The sequence below is a fragment of the Myotis yumanensis genome, unplaced genomic scaffold (assembly GCF_028538775.1).
Source record: "Myotis yumanensis isolate MYYU_CA2020_CCGP unplaced genomic scaffold, mMyoYum1.0.hap1 SCAF_1, whole genome shotgun sequence".
Taxonomy (NCBI): domain Eukaryota; kingdom Metazoa; phylum Chordata; class Mammalia; order Chiroptera; family Vespertilionidae; genus Myotis; species Myotis yumanensis.
The window spans coordinates 71,436,209-71,449,040 of record NW_027223752.1 but is presented as its reverse complement, the minus strand read 5'-3'; the positions used below and the strand labels follow the sequence as shown (position 1 = coordinate 71,449,040).

General features: G+C 40.1%; 1 protein-coding gene across 2 annotated transcripts in view; it reads left to right on the top strand.

The window, feature by feature from the left end:
* RTF1 (RTF1 homolog, Paf1/RNA polymerase II complex component) overlaps positions 1–12,832 on the top strand; it is a 61,567-nt gene that overhangs the window by 29,796 nt on the left and 18,939 nt on the right. For both annotated transcript variants that reach the window (XM_070424947.1, XM_070424952.1), the window contains 3 exons: positions 7,672–7,819; positions 10,479–10,683; positions 11,449–11,563. In XM_070424947.1, coding sequence (XP_070281048.1) covers positions 7,672–7,819; positions 10,479–10,683; positions 11,449–11,563 — 468 coding nt within the window. The remainder of the gene's footprint in view (positions 1–7,671; positions 7,820–10,478; positions 10,684–11,448; positions 11,564–12,832) is intronic.

Here is a 12,832-nt window from a genome sequence, read left to right as displayed (position 1 = left end):
CAACCAATGAATGCATAAATAAGTGGAACAGCAAATTGATGTTTCTCTTTTGCTTTCTCTCTAAAATCAATCAGTCAATAAAAAATATTTTCTATTTTTTAAAGTATATAATACATTTTTCTTAAAATTATATTTTTAAGGTTTATAAAAAAAGAAGATATGTTTTTAGAAAGTATATGCAAATAGCTTAATCCAGCTTCTCAATATTGAAAGATGTATTTATAAGAAATTTTCTGTCCAATATAGTGAGCTTGGTTGTTTGCCGTTGGCATGACATACCCTATTGAGCTAGCCTCATGGGAGGTAAGGCATCTTTGTCTTCTCATCTCTTGAAAATTGTTGGAAGGAAAAACGAGCTTTTCTTCTCACACTCAGGTTTAGCCAGGAAAGCCCTTTTTAATGGGCAGCATTTTATTTTCTATTTATCTTTTCTCCCTCTTCCCTAAGGCCATGGTCAGCAAACTGCAGCTCGTGAGCCACATGCAGCTCTTCGGCCCCTTGAGTGTGGGTTTTCCCTAAAATACCACGTGCGGGCGCGCATGTACAGTGTGATTGAAACTTCGTGGCCCATGCGCAGAAGTTGGTATTTTGTAGAAGAGCCACGCTCAAGGGGCCAAAGAGCCACATGTGGCTCACGAGCCGTGGTTTGCCAACCACTGCCCTAAGGGATAAATATCACAGACGACGAATGAGTGACAGTTGCTAAGCTTAGCCAGTGTCAAATTGCAGCAGATTGAGAATGGAAGGATGAGGAAGCCAACTAGCTTCCTAGTACCTCCTGAATTGGATTCACCTGTGCAACTTCACATTTAGATCTTTATTGCTCTCATAAACACCTTTTCTCCCTCGGGAGTCCAGAATTTGGCTCTATTGTACATGAGAAACCCAGATCTGTAGGCAAAAATAGACCTAGTGACTCTGACACACATGTGACCCTGGCAGTTCAGCCTTTACCCTCTTGGCCTCATCTTTCTATTGGGTAGAAATACAGAGGACCAAGGAACCTTGTTTGGAGGAAGAGGGTGATGCCCATTTTCGTAACCAACCATTAAAAACGGACTAATATGTTCATAGTTGTACTATTTGTTGTAACCAAAGCCAATGCAAGAGATGTTTTATATACTTTGTTACCTCTGGTACTGTATCTGTGATGTCATCATAGGAAGTTGATATATTTTAGCTCCATTAACTGAGAAATTAAACACTTTTGCTTCTTTTGGATTCTTTCAAACAAACCTAAAATTATCTTCCTTGAATGATTAAAATTTGAAATGATTAAGCAATATTATTGAGTCTCCATCAACCTGGCTGAAATGGTTTGCTCTGCTCTGGTGATTCCTTGAGACCCTGTCCTACCCAATTTGTGGGTCCACTCAAACTGCTTCCAGTGACCTCTTCATACAGATTGCCTGTCTTCTGTCATGCTGGAAGACGTGCGATCAAATGTTAAAACATCAAATGTCCACAAACCCTAAACAAGTAGCATCCGGCTTCAGTGTGTCCCGTACCACTTGCTAAGTGGCCTCAGGCCCAGCACTAGCGGCAGCCAGCCTCAGTTCGCAGCTTGGCCTCTCACAGGCACCCCTAAGTCCAGCACAAGTAGCAGCCATCCGTGGATTGCTCTGTAGCTCATGCTGGGCATAGGCGGCAGCTGATCTTTTTTTTAAAAAAATATATTTTATTGATTTTTTACAGAGAGGAAGGGAGAGGGATAGAGAGTTAGAAACATCGATGAGAGAGAAACATCAATCAGCTGCCTCCTGCACAGCCCCTACTGGGGATGTGCCCTTGGCCGGAATCAAACCTGGGACCCTTCAGTCCACAGGCCGACACTCTATCCACTGGGCCAAACCAGCTAGGACTGGCAGCAGCTGATCTTGACCAGCACTTACTGGGAGGCCCCAGAACCAGCACAACCAGTGAACAGATTCAGACCACGCCAGAGCATACCCAGCCACCTCCATGAATGATATTCAAGGGGCAAATTTGTTGGGCGCTAGAGCCCTGCTGAAGTGACTGCTACTCTGCCTTGCTCTGTGGGGTTGGCCCTTGCATAGCAGCTCCAAGGCTGTGGTCACAGCCAGTTCTCATAGCTGATTGGCCTAGGGCCGTGGTTGGCAAACCGAGGCTCTCGAGCCACATGCGGCTCTTTGGCCCCTTCAGTGTGGCCACGAAGTTTCAATCGCACCGTATGTACACGCCTGCACGTGGTATTTTGTGGAAGATCCACACTCAAGGGGCCGCAGTTTGCCGACCACTGGCCTAGGGGTATAGCACTTGCATTGACGTGGCAACAGCATTTAAGGCTTAACTACAACAGGAGGGTGCACCTGGAGTACCCAGCTTGGGTGACTGGGTAGACTGTGCCACTGGGCCCTACAGGACATGTACTACATAAGGCCACTCTACCAACACTGGGAGATGTAGCAGCTCTGCCTAATACATAGAAGCAAACACAGGGAGGCTGCCAAAATGAGAAGACAAAGAAACATGTTCCAAATGAAAGAACAGAACAAATAACCCAGAAAAAGAACTAATATAAAATGAAGACAAGCAATCTACCGGACGTAGAGTAACAACACTGGTTATAAGTTTGCTTAATGAACTTAGAGGAAGAGTGGATGAAGTTAGTGAGTACTTCAACAAAGGGATGTAAAAGAACATAAAAGTGGAGACAGAAAACATAAAATTGGACCAGTCAGAAATGAAGCATACAATAACAAATGAAGAATACATTACAAAGAATCAACGGTAAATAAAGCAAAGGGTCAAATCAGCGATTTGAAAGATGAAGTAGCAGAAAACACCCATTTAGAACAGTAAAAAGAAACTTAAAAAATGAGGATAGTTTAAGGAGTCTCTGGGACAATTTCAAACATACCAACATTTGCATCATGGGGTTGCTGGAAGGAGAAAAGAGAACAAGGAATTTAAAATCTATTTGAAAAAAAAAATAATGGAAAACTTATCTAACTTGATGAAGGAAATAGACATACAGCCCAGGAAGTGCTGAGAATCCCAAACAAGATGAACCCAAAGAGACCCACATCAAGACATAATTAAAATGTCAAGGGTTAAAGGCAAAGAGAATCTTAAAAGCAGCAAGAGAAAATCAATTAGTTACCTACAAGGGAGCTCCCAGAAAGCTGTCAGCTGATGTATCAATAGAAACTTTGCAGGCCAGAAGGGATTGGCACAAAATATTCAAAGTGATGAAAAGCAAGGAGTTACAACCAATATTACTCTACCCAGCAAAATTGTCATTTAGAATCAAAGGAGAGATAAAGAGTTTCCCAGGCAAGAAAAAGCTAAAGAAGTTCACCACCACCAAACCAGTATTACAAGAAATGTTAAAGGCTCTTCTTGCCCTAGTTGGGTGGTTCAGTTGGTTCAATCATCACCACATACACTGAAGGGTCACAGGTTTGATTCTCAGTCAAGGGCATGTACCTGCATTTCAGGTTCAGTGCCCAACCCAGTTGGGGCGCATGCAGAAAGCAGCCAATCAGTGTGTCTCTCTTACATCGATATTTCTCTTTCTCTCTGCATCTCTCTCTCTCTCTCTCTCTCTCTTTCTCACCCTTCTCCCTCCCCCTCCTTTCCCTCTCTCAACAAATCAATGAAAAAAATGTCCTCAGGTGAGGATTAACAACAACAACAAAAATCGTCCTAGACACCAAAATCTTGCATGGGTTCGATCCCCGGTTAGGACACATGCGAGAGGCAAGCAATCGATGTTTCTCACATTGATGTTTCTTGCTCTCTTAAAAAGAAATCAATGAGAAACATTCCCGGGCTCTGACCAGCGTAGCTGAATTGTTTAGAGCAAGCATGTCAAACTCAAAGGCTAACATGGGCCAAATAAATAAGGTTTAAGTTTCTGTGGACTGCAAAAAAACAACAGTTTCAATTTTCATAGAAATATAGGTTTATTTCGATAGAGACATGCTGAATACAAAGGGCTGAAATAAATGAGTAATCGTTAACATAAAATAATAAAAATTAATATTTTTTAAAAATATATTTTATTGATTTTTCACAGAGAGGAAAGGAGAGGGATAGAGAGTTAGAAATATCAATGAGAGAGAAACATCGATCAGCTGCCTCCTGCACACCTCCTACTGGGGATGTGCCCGCAACCAAGGTACATGCCCTTGGCCAGAATTGAACCTGGGACCTTTCAGTCCGTAGGCCGACGCTCTATCCACTGAGCCAAACCGGTTAGGGCAATATTTTTTTCTTGAACATTAACTTACCAGACATTGAATAACTGCACAAATATTTGTTGTGGCTGTGAGTTTGACATGCTTGGTTTAGAGCATCATCTCAATACGCTAAGATTGAGGATTAGATCCCCAGTCAGGGCACATACAAGAATCAGCCAATGAATGCATAAATAAGTGGAATAACAGATTGATCTCTCCCTCTCTCGATCTACCCCCTTCCTCTCTCTAAAATGAATAAATAAAAATTAAGATAAAAAGACATATCTGCAGGTGAGGATTTAATAAAGAATTGTTCTTTTTTAAAAAATATATTTTTATTGATTTTAGAAGGGAAAGGAGAGGGAGAGGGAGGGAGCAACAATGAGGAGAGAGAATCATTGGTCAGATGCCTTCTGCATGCCCCTCACTGGGGATCGAGCCTGAACACCAAATTGAAAAGACATGCACCTATATATTCATTGCAACATTATTTAGAATAGCCAAAATATGGAAGCAACCTAATTGTCCATCAGTAGATGAATGGATAAAAAGTGGTACATATATACAATGAAATATAACTCAACCATAAAAGAAAAAGAATGAAATCTTGCCATCTGCAACAACATGAATAGACTTAGAATGTATTGGTGCTGAGTGAGATAAGTCAGGCAGAGAAAGACAAATGCCATATGATTTCACTTATATGTGGAACCTAAAAAAACAAAATAAATGAACAAGCAGACCAGAAACAGACTCAATGATACAGAAAACATTTGAGGGTTGCCAGATTACAGGGGGGATGGGTGAAAAAGGTGAAGGGATTAAGAACAAATAGGAAATTGCAGAATAGTCCCGGGGAAGATAAGTACAGCATAGGGAAATATAATCAATAATATTGTAATATGTATGATGTCAGATGGGTACTTTATTTATCAGGGTGATCACTTGGAAGGTTATATAAATGTCTTATCACTGGGTTATATACCTAAAACTAATATAATGCTGTATGTTAACTGTAATTGAAAAATAAAAATTATTTAAAAAAAGAAAAGCTATGAAAAAAAGGTAAAAAAATTGAAATGGTTGAGAACTAGGTTTTAGAAGAGAGAAGCATTAGGATATTTATCTAGATAATGATCTAAGTTAAAACATTTAAGTTTGAGAAGTAGAAGAACTTGTAAAGGGAAATCATTCATTTTATAGCACTCTATAACATGTGCTTGTTTTTTTACTTGCCCCTTTGCCTAGTTCTTGAGTACAAAAATAACGTGGCAATGAAAATAACTAAGATTAAATTTAAATCAGAAGATTAAAATAACACTCTTTCACAGTATTTAATCAAAGTAAACTAGAAGAGCTCATATGGAATATTTCTAAAATGGAAACCTCATCAGAACTACCTCTTTCACCCCCCACAAAAACAAAACCCACACAAAAAATTTACTTCTGAAATTAGCCATTTTGAGGTAGGAGGTTAATTTATCATCACATTATAGAAGGAGCAAAGACTGTTCTTTTAAATATATATATATTAGAGGCCCAGTGCATGAATTCGTACAGCAGTGGGGTCCCTTGGCCTGGCCTGTAGGATTGGGCCGAAACTGGCTCTCTGACATCCCCCGAGGGGTCCCGGATTGTGAGAGGGCACAGGCCAAGCCAAGGGACCCACTGGTTCATGATCAAGGCCAGGGAGGCATGTGGGAGGTTGGCAAGTGGGAGGGACCACAGGAGGGCTCCAGGGCGTGTCCAGCCCATCTCGCTCAGTCCTGATCTGCTGGACCCCAGCAGCAAACTATCCTGGTCGACTGGTCAACTGTCCCCTCGTGGTCAGTGCACGTCATAGCGACTGGTCACCTAGTCAATTGTCTGCCCCCTGGTGGTCAGTGCACGTCATAGCAAGCAGTTGAGCGGCCTTAGCATATCATGCTTTGATTGGTTGAATGGACGACCGGACACTTAGCATACTAGTTTTTATTATATAGGATTTTTATTGATTTCAGAGAGGGAAGGAGAAATAGAAACATCAATGATGAGAGAGAATCATTGATTGGTTGCCTCCTGCATCCCCCCCCCCCCCCTTTGCCACTGGGAATCAAGCCCGCAACCCCAGCATGTGCCTTGATCAGGAATCAAACTATGACCTTCTAGTTCATAGATTGATGCTCAGCCACATCAGCAATTGAAGTTTCCGTATGTTTATATGTATGAGATCTCCTATTTATGATTCAATTTAAACATATGTCCCAAAAAATGTATACATACACTTTGAATAATTATAAAGGAATTGTTTATTAAAATACATTTCATTTTAAAAATTGTGCTATCTGCCCTAGCCGGTTTGGCTCAGTGGATAGGCCTGCGGACTGAAGGGTCCCGGGTTCGATTCCAGCCAAGGGCACATACATACCTGGGTTGTGGGCTCGATCCCCAATGCGGGGCATGCAGGAGGCAGCCAATTAATGATTCTCTCTCATCATTGATGTTTCTATCTCTCTCTCCCTCTTCCTCTCTGAAATCAATAAAGAAATATTTTTAATAAATAAATAAATAAAAATTGTGCTATCAGCTGTTAAAGTGTGCATAAGTTTTTTTGGATACCTTGTATATGCAGATTTTTTTTACCCCCACCCAAGGATATATTTATTGATTTGAGAGAGAGAAGGAGAGAGAGAGAGAGAGAGAGAGAGAGAAAGAAAGGTCCATGTGAGAGAGAAACATCAGTCAGTTGCCTCCCATACATGCCTCTACCGGGGATTAAACTCTCAACCTAGGTGCCCTGACTAGGAATCAATTCTGCAACCTTTTGGTGCAGGGGACAATGCTCCAACCAACTGAGCCACTTGGCCATGGCTATGTACATTTCTTTAATAGATGCACACAAATACACACACACACACACACACACTCACACTTATCTACTTTACTTTCTGCTTCCTTGGAGTTGGTACCAGTGCTACCATGTTAAAGCATGGGCTTCATCCTCTCTTGCTGTGCTTTCTATAATTCTCTTTTGCTGACAAGCTTTATTTCCTGCCTTCTTGGAACCCACTCCAGAACTAAACCATTCTCTGTGTACTGAACAGAGAATATAGACATACAACCCCCCAGCAATTACTGCCTTCTCTACTACAGGAAACAGAGAGGGTGGTAATTCTAGGGGTTGATTCTGTACAACTGAGTTTTCGTTAACTCAGTTGACTTGCCATAAAGTTGATATCTTTGTTTTTCTGTTATAAAAAGTGCATTAATTAAATTTTATTATATCAATTGTGTACTATCACTAAGAAATTACAAACCATAAGTTATTAAGTTTTAACCAAGATTTCAAAAATTCATATCTTCACATAAAGTAGATTTACTTTGTGTCCAAAGCAATTTTGGTGAATGTCACTTTTAACTTTTGAATCTTCCAGGTTTTCCCAAGAAAGTCTCTTTTTCAGTTTTCCTTTTTCTTCTCTCTTTGTAGTGGACGTTCGGGAGCAATAAAAATAAGAAGAAAGGAAAGGCCAGAAAAATAGAGAAGAAAGGAACCATGAAGAAACAGGCCAATAAAACTGCTTCATCAGGCAGTTCGGACAAAGACAGTTCAGCTGAGAGCTCAGCCCCTGAGGAAGGTGAGCCAAGTAGCCCAGACCCTGGGAATGAACTCCCACTCTTATCAGGTCAGAAATGGAGGTAAATGTGTATGTATTACAGCAGCTCATAACATTCCAGTGGTCATGGATCCTTTGAGAATCTAAATGAAGAAAGAAAAATACATGCAGTTCCGAAGATTAATGAGGTCTGTGAACCCCTTCCAGGAAACCCATGAGGAGTACCTGCATTAGAGTTTCACCTTACTTCCCTGACCTTCCCTTCCCTCTTTCTTATGCATGGTCTGGCTGAGGAGGAAAATCCTTGAACCGATACAAAACTGAGTAAAAAAAATTTATTAGGAATTCACTAATCAATTTAATAACTCACTAAAACATTGATTTTTTTTAACGTCAACTAATAAATGTAGAAGTGATAGAAGAATCACCATTTTGCAGCCATCAGTAATAATTGATTTACTTAAGAGTTATTAATGACTGTTAAACCACTGGGTGAGAGTTTGTTGGGAGTAAGATGTTTACAGTCTCAAAGCATCCCCCATTATACTTAATAACTACAAAGAAGAAAAAAGTGCCTTTACAATGGAGAGATCTATGGGATACTACCTTAACCAAAAATCCAAATTAATATCACTAGTAATTGGACAAAATGATATCAGGTGCTTCCTGATGTGATACTTTGAAAAGGACACAATCACTTAGGGCAGTGGTTCTCAACCTTCCTAATGCCGCGACCCTTTAATACAGTTCCTAATGTTGTGGTGACCCCCAACCATAAAATTATTTTCGTTGCTACTTCATAACTGTAATTTTGCTACTGTTATGAATTGTAATGTAAATATCTGATATGCAGGATGTATTTTCATTGTTACAAATTAAACATAATTAAAGCATAGTGATTAATCACAAAAACAATATGTAATTATATATGTGTTTTCTGATGGTCTTAGGCGACCCCTGTGAAAGGGTCATTCGACCCCCAAAGGGGTCGCAACCCACAGGTTGGCGACCCACAGGTTGAGAACCACTGACTTAGGGAGTATTGTTGCCAAAAATTCATAACCTGGATAGTGCTTGATGAAACCAACCAACCGAAATTGGGGATATTTGGTAACTGGCTATTTAAGTTTGAATTAATTAAAACTTAAAAATTGAGTGTCTCAGTTGCATTAGCCACATTTCAGTTGCTCAGTAGCCACATGTGGCTACGGCTCAGATAAAGAATATTTATTACCTCATAAAATTCTGTTAGATAATATTTGGACTTATACTTCTCAAAAATTCAATGGCATGATAGACCAAAAAAAAAAAGGTTGTTGTAGATTAAAGGCTACTAGAGAGACATGGCAACCAAATGCAATGTGTGATCCTAGATTGGGTCCCTCTTTGGCTGAAAAGCGGCTATAAAGGACTATGTTAGAACAACTGGTGAAACTTGAATAGGGAGTGTGTTAGATGAAGGTATTCCATCAATGTTAAATTTCCTGAATTTGATAATTGTATAATTGGTTATCTAAAAGACTATCTTTTAGGAGAAGTGTTTAGGTATAAAGGGTTACAATCTCTGCAACTTTCAGTTCAGCAAAATGAATAATAAAAATGTATATTCATTATTTTATATAAGTAGAAAGTAAATTGGCAATGTTGACAATGTGTAAACCTAAGTTAAAAGATATATGGCCAGCTGACATGGCTCAGTGGTTGAACATCAATCTGTGAACCAGGAGATCATGGTTTGATTCCCGGTCAGGGCAGTGCCCGGGTTGCAGTTTGATCTCTAGTGTGGTGCATACAGGAAACAGTTAATCAATGATTCGCTCTCATCATTGATGTTTCTCTCTCTCCCTCTCCCTTCTTCTCTGAAATCAATAAAATATATTTTATAAAAAGATGTATGGGCCCAGCCAGTGTGGCTCAGTTGATTGAGCATTGACCTATGAACCAGGAGGTTATGGTTCAATTCCTGGTCAGGGCACATGTCCAGATTGCAACTTGATCCCCAGTGTGGGCTCTGCAGGAGGCAGCCAATCAATGATTCTAATCATTGATGTTTCTATCTCTCTCCCTCCCTTCCTCTCTCTGAAATCAATAAAAATATTGAAGGGGATAAAAAGGATGTGCAGGAACTCTGGCCAGTGTTGCTAACTGCTTAGAGTGTCAGCCAGCTCACCGAGGTCTTGGGTTTGATTCCTGGTCAAGGGCACATACCTGGGTTGGGGTTCACTCCCTGCCCCAGTCCAGGCATGTGTGGGAAGCAGCCAGTAACTATGGATGAGATACATCCATTGATGTGGATATATCTCACATCAGTGTTTTTCTTCTCTCCCTCCCTCCCTTCTACTCTCTCTGAAAAGCAGTGGAAAAAATATCCTCAGATGAGATTAAAGAAAAAAAAGTATGGGAATCATTTATTCTTGCAACTTTTTTCTTTAGGTCTGCAATTTTTTCAAAAGTAAAAAGTTTGAATTAAAAAGAACATGCTGGTTTATATTCCAGCCTAAATTTCCCTAACCTGCGCTTGCATTTGCCAAAGGCAGACCAAAGACTGTTCCCAAGGGAGCAGAGATGGCCACCTGCCGTTTTACCCAGGAGAGCCAAGGAGTAATGATGATTAACGCTGAGTCACCTGTGGCCTGTCTTCTCTAGTAGAGCCTAATCTTCTGTTCGCCCTTTGTGGCAGGTGAAGTGTCGGACTCTGACAGCAACAGCTCCTCCTCCAGTTCAGACTCTGACTCCTCTTCTGAAGATGAAGAGTTCCATGATGGCTACGGGGAAGACCTCATGGGGGATGAGGAGGACAGGGCTCGTCTGGAACAGATGACAGAGAAGGAAAGAGAGCAAGAACTCTTCAACCGCATTGAGAAGAGGGAGGTGTTGAAAAGAAGGTAAGGTTATAGTTCCTTAATGAGTAAATAAAATAATAAAGTAATTTTCCAAAATTCACATGTGAAGCCCTATCTCTTTAGGATTTAATTAATTAAGACTTGAGATTTATCATTATTATTATTGTTGTTAATCCTCTCCGAGGATATTTTTACATTGATTTTTAGAGAGTGGAAAGGAGGGGAAGAGATAGAGAGAAACATTGATGTAAGAAATAACACATCGATTGGTTGCCTCCTGCATTGGGCCCGACCAGGGCCACCAAGGCCGGGGATTAAGCCTGCAACCGAGGTATGTGTCCTTGACCAGAAATCAAATCCGGGACTCTTCTGTCTGCAGGCTGATGCTCCATCCACTGAGCCAAACCAGCCAGGGCTACATTCAGTATTTTTAAATATATATTTTATTCAGAGAAGAAGAAAGAGGGAGAAAGAAATGGAAACATCAATGATAAGAGAGAATCATTGATCTGCCGCCTCCTGCATGCACCCTACTGGGGATTGAGCCCACAACCTGGGCTTGTACCCTGACCAGAAATCGAACCATGACCTCCTGGTTCATAGGTCAATGCTCAACCTCTGAGCCACACCAGCCGGGCTATATTCAATGTTTTTTATGGTACTTGTACATTGGAGTTTCTTAAAGGAAGCAGAAAACGTTTATTAACTCCTCACCCCTACTTACTTCCTTTCTCCTATCTAATAGAAATCAGTCATTACAAATATTTAATTGCAACTTAAAAAAACAAATAAATATCTTTTAATCAGATTTGAAATTAAGAAAAAACTAAAAACAGCCAAAAAGAAAGAAAAGAAAGAAAAAAAGAAAAAGCAAGAAGAGGAGCAAGAAAAGAAAAAGCTGACACAGATTCAAGAATCTCAGGTAGGAGATTCAATGGACCTCATTATCTGAAGAATAAAATCTGTTTTGAGTTCATGTATTTATATAAAAGATGCGTTTGTATTAATCAGCCTAAGTCAGTTAGTGCATGACTATTACATACTGTCTTCATTCTCTAGATATATCATTTCACCCTTAGCTGCACTGTTTAATTCCATAGGAATCCTTCACTCAAGTCTGCATTTAAAAAGCAGCTTAACTGATGTGTGAACAGCCTCTAAGGAAAAGTTGGTAAATATCCTGTCCAAGGTAGCCCAGTTGGTTAGTTATGTTTACTCAATCAGGTGTACGTCATTCTGTACTTGGTTGTAAAAGTAACTGGGAAAATTAGTCATCTCTGCATTCGTCACAAAAAGCTTTGTTGATAATATCAGCAAATATTGGCTATGATCTAGGATGTCCTTCTTGAAAGTGCTTATTTCTGATCTAATGAACAAAATAACCTGAGGAACAAAATAGGTCCAGAGGCATGGATGCGTAGAACAGACTGACAGATCTCAGAGAGGAGGCTGGGAAGAGATTAATCAAAGAATTTATATGCATGCATAGCATAGCCCATGGACACAGACAATAGTGTGGTGAAGGCCTGGGGTAGGGCAGGGGCTGGGAAGAGATGGGAAAAGGGAGGGCAGGATAGGGGACATCTGTAATATTGTCAACAATAAAAATATATATGTACAGTAGGTCCTTGGGTTATGTCGGATATCCGTTCCTATGGCGCGATGTAATGTGATTTTGCCGTAAGTCGGAACCCACCTGCATAAGCACCTACGACACTCACATGGAGTACATACACAGTAGTAATGAAGTGAAACAGTGAAGAAAAAAAAAAGATAACAATTCCTGATCTTTACTTGTGGTAAATAAATAATAAAAAACATAAAGCACATATGTAGAAATGAGGGAACTTTTTTTATATATATATAAATAAATGGGAGATGGCGACGTAACCATGAAACGACATACATTGAGTCCGACCTAACCCAAGGACTGCCTGTATATATATTTTACATATATTTTAAAAAGTGCTCATTCCTATCATTCTTAGGCTTTCTGTTTATTAGGCAGGGAAAATGGGGGTTGACTCTACTGCTCTATCCTCTTTGTCCACAAGAGGATGCTCTTCCCCTTTAAACAAGTTTCAGTTTCTATAGTCAATATAGATTCACAGTGAAGAACTAAATAGTTAATTGTTGGGTATAGACAGTCATAGCCAGTTGGTAAAAAGAGCCATCCTACATATCTTTCCCT